At 45.1% G+C, this 19,426-nt stretch overlaps 1 protein-coding gene across 2 annotated transcripts; it reads left to right on the forward strand.

The window, feature by feature from the left end:
• The first annotated feature begins 3,241 nt into the window (after positions 1 to 3,241).
• On the forward strand, positions 3,242 to 12,361 carry FOXR1 (forkhead box R1). 2 transcript variants are annotated; one of them, XM_008513430.2, is made up of 6 exons: positions 3,242 to 3,583; positions 9,832 to 9,906; positions 10,007 to 10,257; positions 10,501 to 10,727; positions 11,593 to 11,831; positions 12,284 to 12,361. In XM_008513430.2, exons 1-6 carry the CDS (start codon positions 3,523 to 3,525, stop codon positions 12,310 to 12,312), a joined length of 882 nt encoding a protein of 293 aa, XP_008511652.1. In that variant the 5' UTR covers positions 3,242 to 3,522; the 3' UTR covers positions 12,313 to 12,361. The 2 variants fall into 2 exon arrangements, with proteins under 2 accessions (XP_008511652.1, XP_070479347.1); XM_070623246.1 differs by lacking the exon at positions 3,242 to 3,583 and adding an exon at positions 3,650 to 4,176.
• The last annotated feature ends 7,065 nt before the right edge of the window (positions 12,362 to 19,426 follow it).

Raw genomic sequence — 19,426 nt, forward strand, 5'->3', positions numbered from 1 at the left:
CCTGCAGAGAGAATGGCTTGGACTCTACTCCCCCACCCTAACTGCACCAGCCAAGAAAGGTTTAGGAGCCCAATCTTCTTATGCTGTTAGAAGAACATCAGACTGGGAGCCAAATTGTGCTGCACATTAGAATCATCTAGGGGGCTATTAAAAATCCAACACCCAGGATAGCCCATATCAGAATCAGAATGAATGGGGGTGGGGGCCAGGCATTAGTATTTTTCAAAGATCCCCAGGAGATTCCAATGGGCAGCAATGTTTGGAAATGATTGATATAAACATTTTTTTAATTGTGGTAAAAATAAACCTAACATAAAATTTACTATTTTAACCATTTGTAAGTGTACAGTTCAGTGGCATCGAGTACACTCACATTGTCATGCAACCACCACCACTGTGCATCTCCAGAACTTTTTCATCCTCCCAAACAGAAATTCTGTACCCGTTAAATGATAATTCCCTATTCTTCTCCCCAGCCCTTGGCAACCAACATTCTACTTTCTGTCCCTATAAATTTGGCTGTTCTAAGTATCTCATAGAAGTAGAATGGTACAAAATTTGTCCTTTTGTGTTTGGCTTATTTCACTTGGCGCGATGTTTTCAAGGTTCATCCATGTTGTAGCATGTTTCAGAATTTAGCCTTTTAAAGGCAAAATAATATTCCATTGTATGTATATACCACATTTTGTTTACCCATTCACTCACTGACGGACATTTGGGTTGTTTCCACCTTTCAGCTATTATGAATAATGCTGCTATGAACACAGGTGTACAAATATCTGTTCCAGTCCCTGATTTCAATTCTCTTGGGTATACGCCCAGAAGTGGGATGGCTAGATCATACGGTAAGTCTACATTTAATTTTTTGAGAGGTTGCCCCATTTTACATTCTCCCCAGCAATGTACAGGGTTCCAATTGCTCCACATCCTAGTCAACACTTATTCCTTTCTGCGTTTTGTTTGTTTCTTTTTATAATAGCCATCCCAATGGATGTGAAGTGGTATCTCATGGTGGTTTTGGTTTGCATTTCTCTAACGATTAGTCACGGTGGGCATCTTTTCATGTGCTTGTTGGACATTTGTATATCTTCTTTGGAGAAACGTCTATTCAAGTCCTTTGCCCATTTTTAAATTGGGTTGTTTGTCGATGAGTTGTAGGAGTTCTTTATATATTCTGGATGTTAATCACTTATCAGATATGTGATTTATATGATATAAACATCTTAAATGGTACACTAATCTGAAAGGGCTATAAAAGGGTGGTTGCATTACAATAAATTTGTTTAATAAAACCAAAATGAAACACTCATAAGGAAAAAAATTGGAAGAATATACATCAAAATGTAATCAGTTATTATCTCCGGTTGATACAAAGAATGACTTTTTTATCGTTTTTTTTCTTTGGGCTTGCTATACTTTCAAGTTTTCTGCATCAAACAGGTATTATTTTTATAATTACAGAAATTATCGTTAAAATCATTATTAGCATTAAATGTAAAGTCCTAGAAAACTTTTATAAAGGAAGCCATTGTTTTCAATGTAGTTACAACAACATTATTGAGGGTCTCCTATGCGCCAAGTATTCTCAAAGTTTCTAGTCTAGTAGACAAGCACCAGGCAACACAGTAGAGGGTGGATGAGCTCTCATGGGGAACTCAGAACACACAAAGGGACCAAAGGGGGCTGCCTCATCCACTGGCCAAATCTGGGACAATTTGAGGATTAAAGAAAAAAAGGAGGGGGCCGGCTCCGTGGCCGAGTGGTTAAGTTCGCACGCTCCGCTGCAGAGGCCCAGGGTTGGGATCCCGGGCACGAACATGGCACTGCTCGTCAGGCCACGTTGAGGCGGCGTCCCACATCCCACAACTAGAAGGACCTGAAACTAAGATATACAACTGTGTACAGGGGGGGTTTGGGGAGATAAAGCAGAAAAAAAAAAAAAGATTGGCAACAGATGTTAGCCCAGGTGCCAATCTTTAAAAAAAAAAAGAAAAGAAAAAAAGGAGAGCAATGAATTAAAATCTACTTTACGAAGTAAGAATCCTTTGAGTCCATGCTGATAACAATCAAATAAATAAATACAGGATAAGGAAGTGCTCCTTACAATAGAATGCCAACAAAATAGATGGAAAAGGAATGATTGATTTAGAAAAATCATCATTTTACACCCATCATAGTAATTATTGATTCAGGCAAGAATCATAAATGGATGCTAGAATTAGTGGGTCCAAACCAGGATTTTAGATCAAAATATTTCCCTACAGATTGCTTACTAATTACAACAGGGGGAAAAAGGTAACTCTACAGTAGAGAAACCTGGTGGATACCATGAAACCAAGTGATTCAGGTTAACATCACCAATAATGAGACAAACTGACATCATGGGCCTCTTGACGTGATGTTCTAAGAAGGAAATAACATAATTTCTGTGGTATTCTTGCCCAAAATGCCTAATCTAAGTCCAATTATGAGGAAACATCAGACAAAAGTAATCTAAGGGATAGTCTACAAGATAAATGGCCTGTACACTTTAAAAATGTTAATATTATGAAGGATTAAAAAGGCTGAGAAACTCTCCAAATTACAAGAGACATGAAAATGAAGTACACTGCACAATCCTGAATGTGATCCGAGACCAGAAAACAAATTTGTGTAAAGGACATCACTGGGACAACTGTGAAATTTGAATAGGATCTGTATATTAAATACAGTATTGAATCAATGTTAATTTTTTTGATTTTGACGACTTTCTCATTTCTGATTTTCTGGTTATGTAAGCCAATATTCTCGTTTTTAGGAAATACACACTGAAGTATTTATGGGAAAAGGGGCATGATGTCTGCAAATTACTCTCAAATAGTTCAGAAAAAAATGTCTTATATATACAGAGAGAAAAATAAAAATAAAAATGTGATGAAATGTTAGTAATTGTTGTAACGGGTGCATGACAGGATTTAGGTATACAGGAATTCTTTATAACATTCTTGGAAGTTTTTTGTAAATTTGAAATCATGAAAAACAAAATTTAAAAGTCACCCTTCAATCCTATCCCACCACGTACCACAGACGCGGTCCTAGATAAACCATAAAATCTATCAGAACTTCTAGAAAGTAGCTATTAATACTCTCACGGGATCATTCTTAAATGGTAGACCAATATGCTAAATAAAATAAGAGCTTTGTGCAAATGCAGAGGGGGAACAGGAGCTGGGATACCCCCTTCTGGACCCCCAAGGTCCCCAAACCTCAAAATGAAAGCGCAGGAAGGGGCTTGAGGAAAGACGTCGTCGTCGTCTAGAGTGCTCAGTCGAGGCCAGAGGGGATTAAAGGCGTCAAATAGGGAGTCTCCACACCTGAGCGGGCTCCAGCTAAGTCAATCAGCTCCGAGGCCTCAGCCTCAGTCTCTCCGACTCTCCCACCCGCTGCCGGGCTCTCCTCTCCCTAAAGGTGGACCTGAAACTCCGACACCTCGACTTCTGGGCCAGCCTCCATGGCCAGGTCCCGGGACTGTGGGACTGGGACATGGGGAACGAGTGCTTCCTGGCCTTCACCACAGCGCACCTGCCCTTAGCCGAGCAGAACCGTGAGTCCTGGGGGATGGGGGCGGGGGGGGGGGGGGGACGGCGGTGGGGAGGGGCGTGCCCGGGTCGGGGGCTCGCGGGAGCGCCGAGGCCAGTCGGCCCCCAGCCTCCCCGCTGCCCGCTCCCCGAGCGCGCTGGGTCCGACAGCGTAGAGTTTCGGGGTCCCGCGCCCCCTCTGCTGAGTCCGGGAGCCCCCTCCCCTCCCCCACTTCGCCGAAGGCAATTGGGCCCCCTTCTGACTGAACGCCCCCGCAGGGCAGCGGTCCTGCCCCACCCGGTGGCCTTCCTCGCCACTCCGCCGCCCGGTGCCGTCCCAGAACTTTCTAGGCCTCTTCTCCGCCTTTTCTCCATGGCGCCTGTCGCCATTTGGCACGCTACATATTTTACTCATTTTTAAAAAGTTTAATTATTAGTTTTGTTCGGGGCTTATCCCCACCTCTTAATACATTATCTGACCTCCGGAGGTGCTCAGTATTTGCTGAATGGATGGTTGACTGTCGTTGCCTTTAAAAAATTTTTTTCTTTGGACCTCAAGTGCAGAGAGTTGAGGTGATCACCCACATTCATGGTACATCATTGCCATCTGTTTGGCAAGGTACTTGGCTTAACTGCTTTTTCCCTTTCAACCCCCACCCCCACTTCCATCATCTCCCACACTCCCATATATTTACCCTGATCGATTTAATGTCTTTAGCTATGTGTAACTTTGAAAACTATTTAGCATTATTTCGTTTTTCTAGGTGACTTTAATTTACATAATGTTCATTGCTTTTTTCCCTACTCACATTGTTTTTGAGAGCTATTTTGGTTGCTAAATGCTGATCCGGTTCATCATTTCTGACTGCTGTATAATATTCTATCATCTGGATATACTTCCTTGGCATTTTAATTCTTGCTATTGGGGACCTAGATTGCCTCCAGCTCTTTGTCACCATAAGTAATGCTGATGAACATTCCGTATGTTCATTGATTTGAGAAATAATTATTTAGCACCTCCAATTTGCCAGGCACTGTTCTAGACACTTGTGATACATCATGAACAAAACAGACAAGGCTTCATGGAGCTTACATTCTACTGGGGCCGACAGACAACCCACAGAAAAAGTATATATGGTATATTATAAGATGATAACTGAGATGAGAGAGAAAGGACACAGAGGGTTCAGGAATGTGGGGGGAGGTGGTGGCAGCTATAGTTTTTTAAGTGGGGTCATCAGGTTGGGCTTCTTTGGGAACATATATTTGAGCAGAGAGTTGAATGAAGGAGGTGAGATAGTGAGCCAAGAGGATATTTAGGAGAAAAGTTTCCCAGGCAGAAGAAATAGCCAGTGCAAAAGCCCTGAGGAAGGAATATTTCCCTGGAGTTTCTGAGAAACAGTAAAGAAGCCAGTGAGGCTGAATTAAAGTCAATAAAGAGGAGCGTTCAGAGGGTGTGGAGCAGAGATCAGGAAGATCCACTTTAAGGATGTTGGGGTTGACTTCAAGAGTAAGAAGGTGTGGTTAAAAGGTGTTGAGCAGAGGAGTGACGTGATCACCGGCTTCATAACCTCTGCAGTTGCATGGGGTGCCTATACTTGGTTTAATGCTCTACTGTCACTTTCTTGAGAATTTTAATGACTTTTGAACCAAGAGCCCCACATTTTCATTTTGCGCTGGGCCCTGCAAATTATGGGGCCAATCCTGCATGATCTAATTGTGAAAAGATCACTGTGGATGCTGTGTTGAGGGTACATTGTGAATGTAGAGAGACTAGGAGCCTGGAAGCCAAGAGACTGGTTAGGAGGCTACTTATACTCCAGACAAGAGATGATGGTCGAGTGGACCTCCAGGGTGGTAACAGAGCACAGTGAGAAAGTAGAAGTAGCTGGATTTGCTGATGGATTGGATGTGTGGTATAAGAGAGATTAGAAGATGACTCCTCTGAAGTTTTTGTCTGATCAAGTGGGAGGAGGGAGTTGCCTTGTTACTGAGAAGGGGGAAGCTTCTGGTAGGACAAATTTAGGGAGGAAGATCAGGAATTCTGTTCTGGACACGTTGAGTTTGAGACACTTTTTAGATGTGCAAGCAGAAATGTTGAGTAAGCAAGTGGATATATAAATCTGGAGTGCAGTGTGGACTACAGATATAAATTTCACCAGTCTTTGGTATATAGATGGCATTTAAGAAGTGAGAATAGAGAAGACAGAGGACTAAGGATGAGCCCTGGGGGCAGTCCATTGTAAAGAGATTAGAAGAGAGAGAACCAGCAAAAACTGAGGAAGTGAGCATTGAGCATCAAAACTAAGAGACTGTGTTCTCCTGGAAACCAAGTGAATAAAGTGTTCTGAGGAAGGGAGTGGTCAGGCGAGAGGAGTGCTGCTGAGAAGTCAGGTAAGAGGTGGACTGACAATTGGATTTAGCAAAGTAGATAATAGTGGTTTTGGTGGAGTGGTGGAGGCAAAAGCCTGGTTGGCAAGGGTTTCAGAGTGGAAGGAGGGGAAGTGGAGACAAAGTATAGACAATTCTTCCATTAAGTTCTGCATCAAAGGAAGGCAAAAATATGCAGTAGTGGCCTGGCACAGAAAATGGGGCAAAAGAAGTTGGTGTTTTTAATAAGATGTGGGAATTAACAGCATGTTTGAATGCTGATGAGAATGACAAAAAAATTAATAACACAGGAAAGAGAGGAGAGGCTTGTTGGAACATTGTCCTTGAGAAGGCTCCAGAGAGGGAGAAAAGGAGACAGACAGGTGCTATCCTTTGATCCCACTGAGATCACCAGTCTGTTGATCCTGTCACCTTTTCACTGCTCTCACTCACTGGATGTCCTCTTCTTCTTTAACTAACATGGAATTCCCTGGTCAGACACGCTCACTCTCCTTCATCCACTGTCAAGGCCTTTGACCCTCCTGGGCTTTGGACCACTTGCTCTTGGCCAAACCACAACCCTGAGTAAATCCAACTCTACCAAGCAGGTGTTCCAAAGCCATAGATCAATGGATTGGTGATATTGGTGGCATCAAAGGAGAGTTGGGGTTGAGGGGGGCTTAGCTGGAAAGATGGGAGGTGATGCGTTTTTATGTGGTGCAAAAGTGAGAGAGATTGGAGAGCACAAAATGGAGACGTTGCAGTTACTGCTTTAGGTTAGGACAGTGAAAAAGACTGTTTAAAGTAGGATGGAAGGCAAAGCTTTGGAGAAGGGTTCAGGAACCTGATAACCTGGGTTTTTAGGAGAGTCATCGATGTATCTATTGAACTAGCCAAGATTTAAGGCAGGAGTAGTTGCTCCTGAATCTCTTAATTCTCAAGTTAGCTGCTGATGCAGTAAGCCAAACACTGAGACACCTGTGCTTGGAGGTGGAGAAAGGTTTATTCAAGTTGGCCAAGATAAGAAGGCCAGAGCATGGGTTCTCTCAAATCCACCTTAATAAGAGAAGAAAGCCGGAAGTTTTATAGACCTAGGGGGTGTGGCAGGAGGAGTTCAGAAACAAAGGGGTAATCCTGTTTCTTTCACTCCCTATAAGCCCCTGGGCAATCTGACTTCTGGGCACACCTGGGGGCTGGTTATCCGGTGATCCTTGAAGGCATTGTCTTTCATCTGTAAAACAAGGTGGTCAGTCTGTGTGAGCCCTGCAGTTACCCCTCAGGTTAAACAGGAAAACAGCAAATTGGCAAGACTAACTTCTTTTCATAACAAGGTCAAAAGGTAATCTTACTGAATTTTTACAGTAACCCTCAGGTGCTGCCTTCATAGTGTTAGTGACAGGACCCAGGAGCTAAACTCTAAATGAGGGGGAGTGACCCAGAGTTTGGGGGATGACAGTAACAATGATTAGGATATAAGTTCGGATATTAACTTGAATATACATGCTCAGGAGGAGACAGTAAGGTGTAGTAAATTATGGTCCTGCCTGATTATTCTTTGTGATGGCAGCACCAGTTGCTATTCAGATCTCAGTGTGATAAAGGATTCTATTTCCCTGCATCTTTGCCAATACTTGGTATTATCTGTTTTTATAATTCTTGTCAGTTTTATAATTCTTTCAGTTTTATAATTCTTGTCAGTTTAAAATCCTTGTCAGTTTTATGTATCTTGTTAGATGTAAAGTGTCACCTTATTATTCTCTTGTGTTCTTGATCCTAGTAAGGCTCAGCATCTTGTTAGTCAGGTGTCCCTTCCTTGCGGGTACTGATTCATATCTTTTGCCTGTTTATAGACTGGTGTTAGCCTTTGACTTATTGATTTGTAGGAGCTGTCTCTCTCTTAGAATGAGAACTTTATGAGTTAAAATTTTTTTCTGGTTTATTGTCTATTGATTTTTTTCCCCTTGTGATGTTTTACTTTGCAGAACTTTTAAGTTTTTATGTAGTAAAATATCTGCATAAAATGTATAGATTAACTTGAGAGTAATTGGCATCTTTATAATAAATGTTATATGTCTTTGTTTATTCAGATCTTCTTTTATGTCCTTAAATAGTGATTACATCTTTTTCCCATAAAGGTCTAGTCCATTCTTTATTGGGTTAACTCCTAGGTACTTTATAATTTTGGTTGGTATTGTGAACAGTACCTTTTTTAAAAAAAATTTATTTTCCGGTTTCTTAATGCTGATATAGAGGAACCATACTGCTTAGTGTGTTGCTCTTATATCTAGCAAACTTCCTGGACTCTTACTGGTTCTAATAATTTGTATATAGATTTTGTATGGTTAATTATTTTTTTGTGTAAATAATGAGTTTTGCCTTTTTCTTTGCAACTTTGTATCTCTTGCTCCTTTTTTCTTTTTTGAATACTATATTGAACGCTGGTGATGTAATGGACATCCTTTCTGATTACTGAGCTCTTCAATAAGTATATCATCATTTTCCAGACAAAAACCTAGATTCACGTGTAATATGATGACACTCGTGGAACTATGAGGGGGACAGAAATAGTTCCCCTTAACCCCAAGGAGCGAGTAGTGCCAAGCAGATAACTCTTATACCTGATTGACTCTTAGCCCACTATGCATTCATTCATCCAGTTAAGTTGAGCTCCTCCCATGTGCCAGGTGGTGAACAAGACAGACCTGCAAATAGACTTTAAGCAAGTAATTACAATAAAATGTGTGCAATGGGAGTGTTCGGACAGGTGGTCAGAGAAGGCCTGCTTTAGGAAGATGTTTAAACAGAGACCTGATGGGTCAGTAGCAATTAACTAGGCAGGCAGGAAGAAGGAAGAGTGTTTCTGGCAAAGGAAACAGCTTGTGAGAAGGCCTAGGATCAAGTGTGGTCTGTTGGAGATGAGTGGAGAGCCTGGGAGGAATGACTTAACACTGATGGGAGCCAGGGCCTTGAAGACTGTCTCAAGGAATTTAGGTTTGGCCCAAGGGCAATGGAAACCCATCAGTTTTACAGAGAAGGGTGACAAGATTGGATTAACATTTTAGGAAGGACACCCAAACTGCTATATGATAAGTTAAAGAATAGACATAAACAGACCATTCAGGTTGTGGCTTGGACTAGGGTGATAGGACTTGGTGACTGATTGGGTGTGGCTGTACCGGAAAGAGAAGAGTCAAGAATGATTTCCAAGTTTCTGGCCTGAACAACTGGTTAGGTGGTGGTGCCACTTGCTGAGACAAGGAATCCAGGAGAAAGAGCAGGAAGATGGAGTTTAGTTTTAGAAATGTTGGGGCCGGCCCGGTGGCGCAGCGGTTAAGTTCACATGTTCCGCTTCTCAGCGGCCCGGGGTTCACCGGTTGGGATCCTGGGTGCAGACATGGCACTGCTTGGCAGCCATGCTGTGGTAGGCGTCCCACATATAAAAAGTAGAGGAAGATGGGCACGGATATTAGCTCAGGGCCAGGCTTTCTCAGCAAAAAAGAGGAGGACTGGCAGTAGTTAGCTCAGGGCTAGTCTTCCTCAAAAAAAAAAAAAAGAAACGTTGTTCCAAGTGCCTGTGGGTTATTCCAAGTAAAGACATCTCATAGGCAGTTCTACTTAAGGGCGAGCAGAGAAGTCTGGGCTGGAGGTAAAGACTGGGAAGCCCTAAGTTTATGGGTGGTTTACTGAAGCCACAGACATTCATGAGGTCATTCAGGGACAGTACTTGTGGAGCGAAAGGAATGCAGAGGAGAAAGGGAAGGTCAGAGAGGTAAGGAGAAAACCAGTAGAATATGGTGTCATACTTCCCCAGGCAGGACCCACAGCCATCTCTCAAGAGAAGCTTCTGGGACCACATTGGAAATCCTGGGATGTTTTGACCCTCGTCTGTCTTTCCTTTTGCCAGTTGCCAGATATAGACTCCGAATAATTCCGCAACTAAAACTACCTCTGGAAAAAAAACCCAACCCTGATAAAGATGGTGAGTAGAGGGGCATGAGTTCTCTGACGTGGCCCTGTGGCCTGGGCTGGACACCTAAAGCCATTGAGCTATGGCACACAATGCCTTTGTGTCTTCACAGGTCCAGATTTTGAGCCCAACCTGTGGATGTGGGTAAACCCCAACATCGTGTTACCCCCTGGAAAGCTGGAGGTCCCAGAACCTAGTAAGGGAGAGGATCTGACAAACACACTCCCCTCCCCTCAGTCACCTCGAAAAGAAGAAGACTTTGCCAACTTCTCAGAGGCCACAGTGGTGGAGTCGCTGCCGCCTTCCTCCAGCGAGCAGTCTCCCGCTTGGAAACGGTTTGCCTCTTCCTCCAGCAACTGGGAGGTAGGGATTTCTGGGGTTGTGGGCCAGACTTGGGCTGTAGGCAGGGTGGGCACAGGGATGATACACCAGAGAGTTCTATTTTCTTAGGAATAACAAAGGGTTAATGGGTTCAGAAACTCACTGTGCCCTTGTGTTGGGGAGAAGCCCAGATGGTGGCCCTAGACCACTACCCCGTCCTGCCAGTTGCACCCCTGGAGTAGAGGCCGTAGAGTCAGGACCAGTTCCTACTCTGTGCTCCTTTAGCTCACAGAAGAGGAGGAGGCTGAGGACCAGGATGACAGCTCCTCTGTGGCTCTCCCGTCCCCTCACAAAAGGGCCCCCCTCCAGAGTCGGAGGCTTCGGCAAGCCAACAGCCAGGAGGGGAGGCTCTGGTCCCGGCCCCCTCTCAATTACTTCCATCTAATTGCACTGGCATTAAGAAACAGTTCCCCCTGTGGCCTCAACGTGCAACAGATCTACAGTTTCACTCGGTATGTGCCGGGGGGGGGGCCCTCTGAGGAGGGGGAAGGGAGGGGGTCAGGGCGCTTGGTCTGATACCTTCCAGTCTGCCCCAGGCCCTGGGCTGCTGCCTCGGTTCCTCCATCTGGGTCTGAGAGGATAAGTGTATTCCCAGTTCTCCTTGCCCAGGCACTGGTTCTAGGTTGTCCCCCAATATGTGTCTACGCATCACGTGTACAGGCAGATGTCTGCCCTCACCCCCTTTCACATCTAAGCAACCCAACCTTTTTATGTCTTAGTTCCTTAAAACACAAATTCACCTGGGTCATCAATTCTTCCCCCTTCCCTCTCAAGACTATCCAGTATAGAATCTGGTTTCCCCAACAGTTTCTCACATGCTTTCTCCTTGGATCGTCCTGCCTGGCACAGCTCCCTGTGCCCCCAGGGACCAGAGGAGCCCAGTTGAGAAGGGGCTTACATTTAGCTTTGATAGTGATGTACATATGAGTATGAGAGAGTTTCTCAGAAGCGTCTCAGAATATGTATCCTCAAGTGGTGTCCGTCCTTGACCAGGATTCCTCGTACAGGGGTTGGTTGGCCTGATTGCTCTTCTGTTCCTGTTGCAAGTCAAAGTCCTGAGCCCTCAGAGGGAGGGAGGAAAATGAGCCTGGGAATGGGGACAGTAAACTGGGTTTAAAAGATGAGGGTTTGCACAAGCAATGCACCAGCTGGAGGTTTTGTCACGTGCTCAGCCTGCAAGGCAGTTCTAGGCCAGCTTGCCATTCTCCACCTCGAGAGAAGGGCTGAGGCTCCTAGCCCCTGGGGGAGAACATTCTCAAGGGTAGGGCATCTCCCAAAGAAATCATGCCTTTCCTTACCGTTCCTCCCTGTCCACAGACAACATTTCCCCTTTTTTCGGACGGCTCCGGAAGGCTGGAAGAATACTGTCCGTCACAATCTCTGTTTCCGAGACAGCTTTGAGAAAGTGCCGGTCAGCATGCAGGGTGGGGCCAGCACACGGCCTCGATCCTGCCTCTGGAAGTTGACTGAGGAGGGACACCGCCGCTTTGCAGAGGAGGCCCGTGCCTTGGCCTCTACTCGGCTGGAAAGTATCCAGCGGTGCATGAGCCAGCCAGGTGTGAGGCCCTGTCATGTGTGGGGCTGAGGGGACCTGAAGATCCTGAGTGTGCAAGGAAGGAGCCTGGGTCACACCGTGGGGGACACCTTCTGTAGGACGGGGAGAGGATAGCAGTCATCCGAGACCCCTGGGGTGGTGCCTGCTGACGTGGGACCCCCCCCACACACGCATGGGACCTGAGGAACAGGGAGTTGATGGAGAAACAACTGAGGTGCCATCGGCCCTACTCACAGCCCAGCAGCCTAGGGAAATGGTGACCGTACAACGTGAGAAGCATGGTATGAGAGGTTATATGCAAAGGGGGCTTTTTCTTTTCCTGGAGACCAGGTGTCATTTGGGCCTTGGGAGGGGAGGAGAAGTAGATCATCTGCCGTGAGTGAGCTTCCAGGCTTAGGGAACAGCAGCTGCAAAGGGCAGATAGATTCCTTTGACTCTCCTCTTCTCTTCCAGATGTGATGCCCTTCCTCTTTGACCTTTAAGTCCAAGAAGCCAGAGTCAGCCCGTGCCTTATTAAAGTTACCTGCAGCAGCCTTGTGTGTGTGTGGTCTCTGAGGATGGGAGTGGGGTGGAGGTGGTCAGCTCTGAGGTTGGAAATGGGATGGCCTCAGAGCTGACATGCTCCAGAGGCAATGGCGCAGTTGCCTACTGTGCAGCAAAGGGGGCCCATACTCTTCTTCCTGCAAAGGAAGAAAATACTTGACTCCTCAGGATCCTGGAGCAATTCCCACTTTTCTGGGTCATGAAGATAGTTTTGGGAGATGCCAGTTTGTAGCAACCCTGCAAAAGGCCCAAGGAAGCACCACCCCGTCATGGGAGTGGATGTAATCAGTTGGGGACAGTGAAGAGAAGTTTAGGGAAACACCTCATTTGTGGGGCAGTTGTAAGAAAGACAGACCCTCATAGGAGGCCATGAGGAGCAGTGAGAAAGGCAGGAGGAAGGAATTTCCTGAGAGAGGGAGTCATCAGGCTCAAGTCTCATTTCTCCCATTTAACCATTGGGGGTGAGGGATGGGACCTCCGACCCGATATGCATGGCCCTTCCCTGTGCTGTTTGTCTCCACCATACCTCCAGCAGAAGCCAGAGTCCTTAGAGGCTGCAGATCCCAGCTGGGCTGCTGTGGCTTTCCTGGTTGCAGGAGACTGTGTCCAGGGCAGGGCCAGCTGCCGGCCTCAGGTTTGAGGGGAAGAGGGAGAAGCCTGGGGGATAAGTAAGAAAGGAATGAGGTTGGAAGCTGTGTCAGGATGCCATAGACATTGAGACAGTTTTGCAAGAGAATACTGGATTTCCCATGGGGCTGAGATGACCATTCTCATTCCCTGTTCTGCTGTTGCCTCACCCCAACAGGCCTGCGCAGAAACATGGCTCTACCCTCAGACACCAGCGCCCCCACCCCCTCCAGGGGACTGGGCATCCTCCTCTCTGGAGGTGGCAGTGAGTGGTACTTGAGTCTTGAGGGGCTCCCAGGTCTCTGCAGTGGGTTGGGGTTGAGGTAGTCTCGCTTCATCTTTCCTCCCTGTCTCCTAGAGCTCCAGGCTGTCAGCTCTGACATGGCTGCTTCCCACTGCTCCTGCGTCCTCGTTCCAGAGGAACCTACCTCAGGCAGGCACTTTCTCTTTAAGCTTGAATGTCCTGATCAGGAAAATGAGTTAATGATGCCTCTTTCTTAGTACCAGAGTAGAAAACGAGTGGAGGAGAGTGCCTCCTACTGAACCTGGTTCATAGTGGAAGCTAAATAAATGGTAGCTGTTTTATGGTTTATTGTGACATCTAGCTAGGAATGTCCCTGTTCCAGGAGGATGGTGGGCGAATAATGGCCTGGATCTACTTTTAGCACTTGACATAGTGGTAGCCTGGATCTTACTGTTCCTAGTGATGCTTTTTTCAATCTTTGACTCCCAGCTCTGTTCCCTTTCAGTAGAAATCTTGTCCTCCATTACTGTATCTTCTTCACTACAAGTTTTCTCAACATTTCTAAACTTCAGTTTCTTTTGTATGCAAGACAGGGATCATAGAAGTACACACAGATTTGATATGAGAACTAGATAGGACAATGCAAAGTGCATAGTCCTGTGTGGGGCATGTTAACATGGAGTGCTTACTATTGGGCTGGACGTCACCATACCTGCATGTGCAGATTTCCTCCATACAGCCACTGTAAGGAGTAGGTACTGTGATTCTCTTGTCTTTGAGTGTGATGGTCATTATCTTTGAGGAGGAACCTTCATTTCCTGTCCACTTATTTGCCCTTAATCCCTTGCAGTCTGTCTCACGTGAAATTCCACTGCCTCCTCCCTGGTCTCTGAAATGTGGAATTCCTGAAAAGCACGACCCATGCTCTACCAGACCCAAATCTCTACCTTGAAGAAAGGCCCCAGTTCATTTGCTTGATTTGCACATTTCAGTAACAGACACAAAATTCCACCCTGGTCACCGCTCCATCACGGCCACCACCTCTGCTCTACTGGCTGCAGTTTGTGCCTGCCTTCTCAAAAGGGCACCAGAAACTTAGCAGTGCTAAACTGGGGCTCTCACTGACCCTAGGGGACACTATGGTTGTTGCAAGGATTTGAGGGTGATATGGGCATCGGAAGTCAGGCCCAGGAGTGTCAGATGTCCTCAGTGCAGGAGGCAATCTCTCACCTTGAAGAGTTGACCCTCATACCTCAGGCCATTCATAATGAGCTGAGCCAAGAGCCTAACTTGGTTTTATACCTAAGCAGAAAGTATTTGTTGCATCATTTTAATATACACTGAGTTTTCCGGGAATGAACTCTTATATAAAATGAAAGAAGACTACTTTTTTTGGTTTGGAAGTTTACCAAGAGTTGTTTGCCATTTCGGAAAATCACTTCACTGACAGCAAAGCTGCTCTGGTATTTAAGTCACCAATACCACATGCCTGTGTCCCTTGGTGCGTGTATCTGTTGTACTCACAGGGATTCTCATGTAGAAACAAATATTTAGCTATTTCAAGGTAGCCAATATAAAGAAAAAATATTTAATAGTCATTTGAATATCATCTCAAATCTAAGCTATTCATTATAAGTGTGGAAATTTCTGTTCTCAAGTATAGTTTATCCGTTGAAATACATTTTATTTTAAACTTCTCTCCCTTTACTTTTCTGTTATATTAGCGCATTATATTGCTCTTTTTAAAATTACATGGGTGGGTAGGTTATTTTATCAGTTAAGGTTCGTTTCAGAGTAGTAAAGACAGTGTTACAAAATATTTGCTCTATTCCTCGGGTGTTAGGGCTGATGGGGTAGAGAACCAATGAACCAAGCAATGTATAAAATGTAGTCCCTGTCCCAGAGGCCCTCACCCACAGCGACACTGGCAACCAGTGAGGACAATCTAACGGAATAAGTCACATTCATGTCCAAACCCCCAGAGCCTAGCATGAGGCCTGTTAGGTAGTGAGAAGGCACTGTTTGCTGTGGATTGTCACTAGTAACTTCTCTAACTGGCAGGTTCCATATTCTCTAGAAGCACAGAGAAGAGAGCAATTAGCTCTGTCTGGAAGGGCTGGGGAAGACTTCTCACAGGAGACATTAGCACTGGGTCTTTTTTCTAGGTCTGGAAAACAAAAGCTAGTACTCCTCCAGAAGTGCTCAAAGGCAGCCCTGCTCTGTCGGGGAGCTGCTGATGCTCCCCGGAGGCCGAGGTGGAGGCTGGGGAGGTGGGCAGGGGCAGGGATGGGATGGGAAGAAGAAGTGACTACTGCCAAGGAAAAGACAGACAGACACATGCAGATGCCCCGTGGAAGCAAGTTGAGAACTGCCTTCCCCTAATCCACCTGGAGGTGCTTTGTGCTGATTTTCTCATCCCGGACTGTCTGGATGCTAATTGTTATGTGACATCTACTAGAGGAGTCGGGGGAGGGACCAGGTCATTAGTGTCATTCACTCTGGGCCCACCCAGGACTCTCTGCAGCCAGAGCCCCCTCTGCTCCCACCCTGGTCTATCCAGCTCCCAGGAAGAAGGAGATGGTCCTGAATCCTAAGCTCTGATTTCATCTGATTTGGCCTCAACTTGTTCACCTCATCTGCACTTTGTGCGCATCCTTATCCCTGTCCACATTCTTGTTGCTGTCTGGTTTAAGTTGCAAGTGAATCCCAAAAGGCAACAGGTCAGAAGGAAAGAACAAAACAATATAGCCTTTGTGGAAAAAGGGACCCTGAGAAAAATCCACCTTTGCCCATTTTGCCCTCCAATAGAATATGATACTCCTACCCTCACATCCTCTTTTTTGCTCATTCAGCAATTATTTGCTTTGAGTTTTCAATATGCCAGGCCCTGTGCCAGGTGCTAGGGGTAGAGTGAAACCCAAAAGGGTTCCTGCCCCACAGAGTTTTCAGTCTAGATGGAAAGACAGATACTAAACAGACACACTAATAGTGTACAATGATAATAAATATTAACAAGGTAAGTTTAGGTTATTGTGAGGGAAAATAACATGGGTACTTAAATTAGATTGGAGAGAGGGTCAGAGAAGGCCTTTCTGAGAAAGACATGTTAACTGAGACCTGTATAATGGGTGTCCAGGCTGAAGAATGGGAAGGAAAATTATTCTAGTAGAAGGAACAGAATGGACAAAGCCTAGGAGGTAGGGAACCTCCTCAGCTTGGCCTATTGAGAGAATGGTGGTAAGGCCGTGGAGGACAGAATGCAGTAAGCAAGGGGAGGGCGATCCCAGGGGAGGTGGGGAGGGAGGCAGGGACTAGACCACACAGGCCTTTCTAGGCTATGATAAGGGATTTGGGTTTTTTTTTCAAGTATAGTGAAAAGTAATTGAAGTAACTGACATAACCTGATTTTATTTTTTTAATCATGCTTAGCCACTCATTGAAAATGGCTTGTAGCGGGGCAGATGTGGAAGCAGGCAGGACTGTTAGGAGGTGATTGCAGTTGTCCAGAGGGAGAGGCATAGTGGCAGTGGCAGAAGAGATGCGGAGAAGCAGACCAATCTGATGATGTATCTTGGAGGTAGAATCAACAAGTGAACAGGACTGATTGGATGAAGGAGGAGAAAAGATGGCTGAGGCTTCTGGTTTGAGCAGTTGGGTGAACGGGGAGGAAAGGAAGCCTGTAGGACCAGCAGGCTGGAGCAGTTCTGTGTTTAGAATCTGTGAGGCATCAGGGTGGTTATGCCAAGTAGATAATTGTTATAAGTCCGGAGTTGAGAAGATAAGTTTGAGCTAAAGATGAAAATACATTCGACAGTCATTGGGATATAGATAGTATTTAAATCATGCTGTATGTACTGACATAGAAAGATACCCACAACAGATTTTTTTTGGGTAAAAAAGCCCAGTAGCAGAATAGTATGTTCAATATGATTCCAAATGTGACAAAAATTATTCTTCATATATATAAATATGTTGTCTAAGCATAGAAAACAGCTTGAAGAATATAGCTATCAAACAGCAATAGTCATCTTTGAGGATTGGGGGGTAACAAGATATGGAGGACAATCATTTTTTATTTATAGCCTCTAGTTTTTTTTTTTAACAAGAAATTACCTTTTACAATTTTTAAATAAATAAAACTCCCATTAGGCTGTTTTGTGGTATGATACTATTAATTAGCAGGCCATTAGCTGTATGCTTCCTAGGCTCCTTCCTGGCACAAATTCCCACCCCAAGGGCACCCTAACTTTCCAGGGAGTTTTGATGGTTTTAATTTAATTTGCCAAAATGCATAGAAGACCACTTTATGCTAGTTCTAGGGGGCCAGGCACGAACAAGACACAGCTCCTGCACTTGAGGAGCTTTTCAACTGACTACTAAACAAAAATGGCGACAGGATGAGCAAAGGACCTTGGAATCGAGAAATTAATTCTGCAGCGACAACTTTAGAAGGCTTCACAAACGGGGTGATATTTCATTAATTCAATAATGAATTGATGTGAGAGCTTAGGAAAGGATTGAGAGCTTACCATGTGCCAAAGTTACCAGCCTCATGGAAATTCCAATCGAGTTCATATTTCAGAGCCTTATATAATAGAAAGAATTTACCAGGCAGAGCTAGAAAGAAGTAAATTCCAGGCAGAGGAAACCAAGGGCTGGAGATACTAGAATGCACAGGTGCAATAGGACTGCTGGAATATTGCCTGGAGGAGGTCAGGGAAGGAGGAGGGGAGCGGTGGGAAACAAGATGAAGAGGAAGGTGGGAATCATGTTGTAAAAGACTTTGAAAGTCATGCTGGCAAGTTTAGAGTTTTCCTGAAGGCAATTTAGAGGCATTAAATTAATCAGGAAAGTCATTTTAGAGACTTTCTTAAGACCATAGTCTGGAGGATAAATGGAGCTGAAATAGACCAGACACTTGGAAACCTAGTTAGAAAGAGTTTACATGAATCCAAGCAAAAGAGGAAGGGAATTAAAATAAGGTATGTTTTGAGTATAAAAGATGGAGAACAGACGTTAAATATCACAGAAATTCAAGGAAACAACTTGTGCAGGGTGGATACGGGGACTGAGTAAAAGGGAATGTCAAAAGTAACTCACCCCAAAACTCCAGGCTTTAGGTTGTGGGTATCATTCCCTGGGAGGATGAAAATAGGGGATATTCTGAAGAGGCGGATGTTGAATTCCATTTCACACAAGTTCAGATGGCAGCTGAATGAATACTTGGTGGTGAGAACTTTAGAGAAACTGCAGAGGACTAAGAAGTTAGTAGGAGTGAAAGCAGATAGTGTAGACTACTCTAAGCAGCTTTGAAACAAATGAGGGGAACAGATGGCTGGGTTGATCCACAGTTGGGGTTTGACAAAATGAGAGGTCTTAGAAGGTCAAGTGATATAACAGGTTGCCGTGAGAGTGTGGTGGAAATATTCCTGGGATCAAGCGGGTAAAGTGAAGCCAAGAGGACCTGAGACCTAGACCAGTGATCCTCAAACTTAATTAAGCATCAGAATCACCTGAAGAGCTCATTAAACCACAGATTGCTGGGCCCCATACCAGAGTTTCCGATTCAGTAGGTCTAGAGTGGGGCTCAAGAATTTGCATTTCTAACAAGCTCCCGGATGCTGACGCTGCTCACCTGGAGGCCACACTTTGAAAACCACTGGCCTAGAACAAAGCATCTGGCAGCTGGCAGATGCTGAATAATTTTCTGAGAAAATGAATAAGAGTAGTCATCTTCAGGAATGGAGCGCTCCCTGTAGTTAAAGACGAGACAGAAGGTAAGGCCACATGGGAGGGTGGAAGAGGCTGGTCAGAGTAGAACATCAGAGTTTGGGTTCAGAGAAGGAAAAATTTGGGGTGGACAAGGTCTAGGCTTGACCCTGCTAAGGGAATAATGGGAGGTCAAGGAATTGACTGTTGCAAGGGTCATCAAAATGGATCACATCTGGCAGAGGCTTGGGTTTAAAGGGAAGCTCCCACAGCAAATCAAGATCTGAAGGGAAGTCTGGCTACTTTCTGAGCCTGGATTATGTACAGTTGACTGTGTATACACCTACAGACGTCGTAGCCATCCAAGTTAGTGTACCAGTACTGGCATGAAATCTAAGGGAAGTTCAGGACTCTGTGCCAGCTCTGCCTGCTCATCCATAAGTAAGGTCTGGGCTAGGCCCCAGGCTTTTATG

This window comes from Equus przewalskii, chromosome 6 (assembly GCF_037783145.1).
Source record: "Equus przewalskii isolate Varuska chromosome 6, EquPr2, whole genome shotgun sequence".
Taxonomy (NCBI): domain Eukaryota; kingdom Metazoa; phylum Chordata; class Mammalia; order Perissodactyla; family Equidae; genus Equus; species Equus przewalskii.

Coding starts and splice junctions, on each gene's coding strand:
- FOXR1 (XM_008513430.2), top strand. CDS start 3,523: ATGGGGAACGAGTGCTTCCTGGCCTTCACCACAGCGCACCTGCCCTTA. Junction 3,584..9,831: donor GCCCTTAGCCGAGCAGAACC/GTGAGTCCTGGG, acceptor TCCTTTTGCCAG/TTGCCAGATATAGACTCCGA. Junction 10,728..11,592: donor CAGATCTACAGTTTCACTCG/GTATGTGCCGGG, acceptor CCCTGTCCACAG/ACAACATTTCCCCTTTTTTC.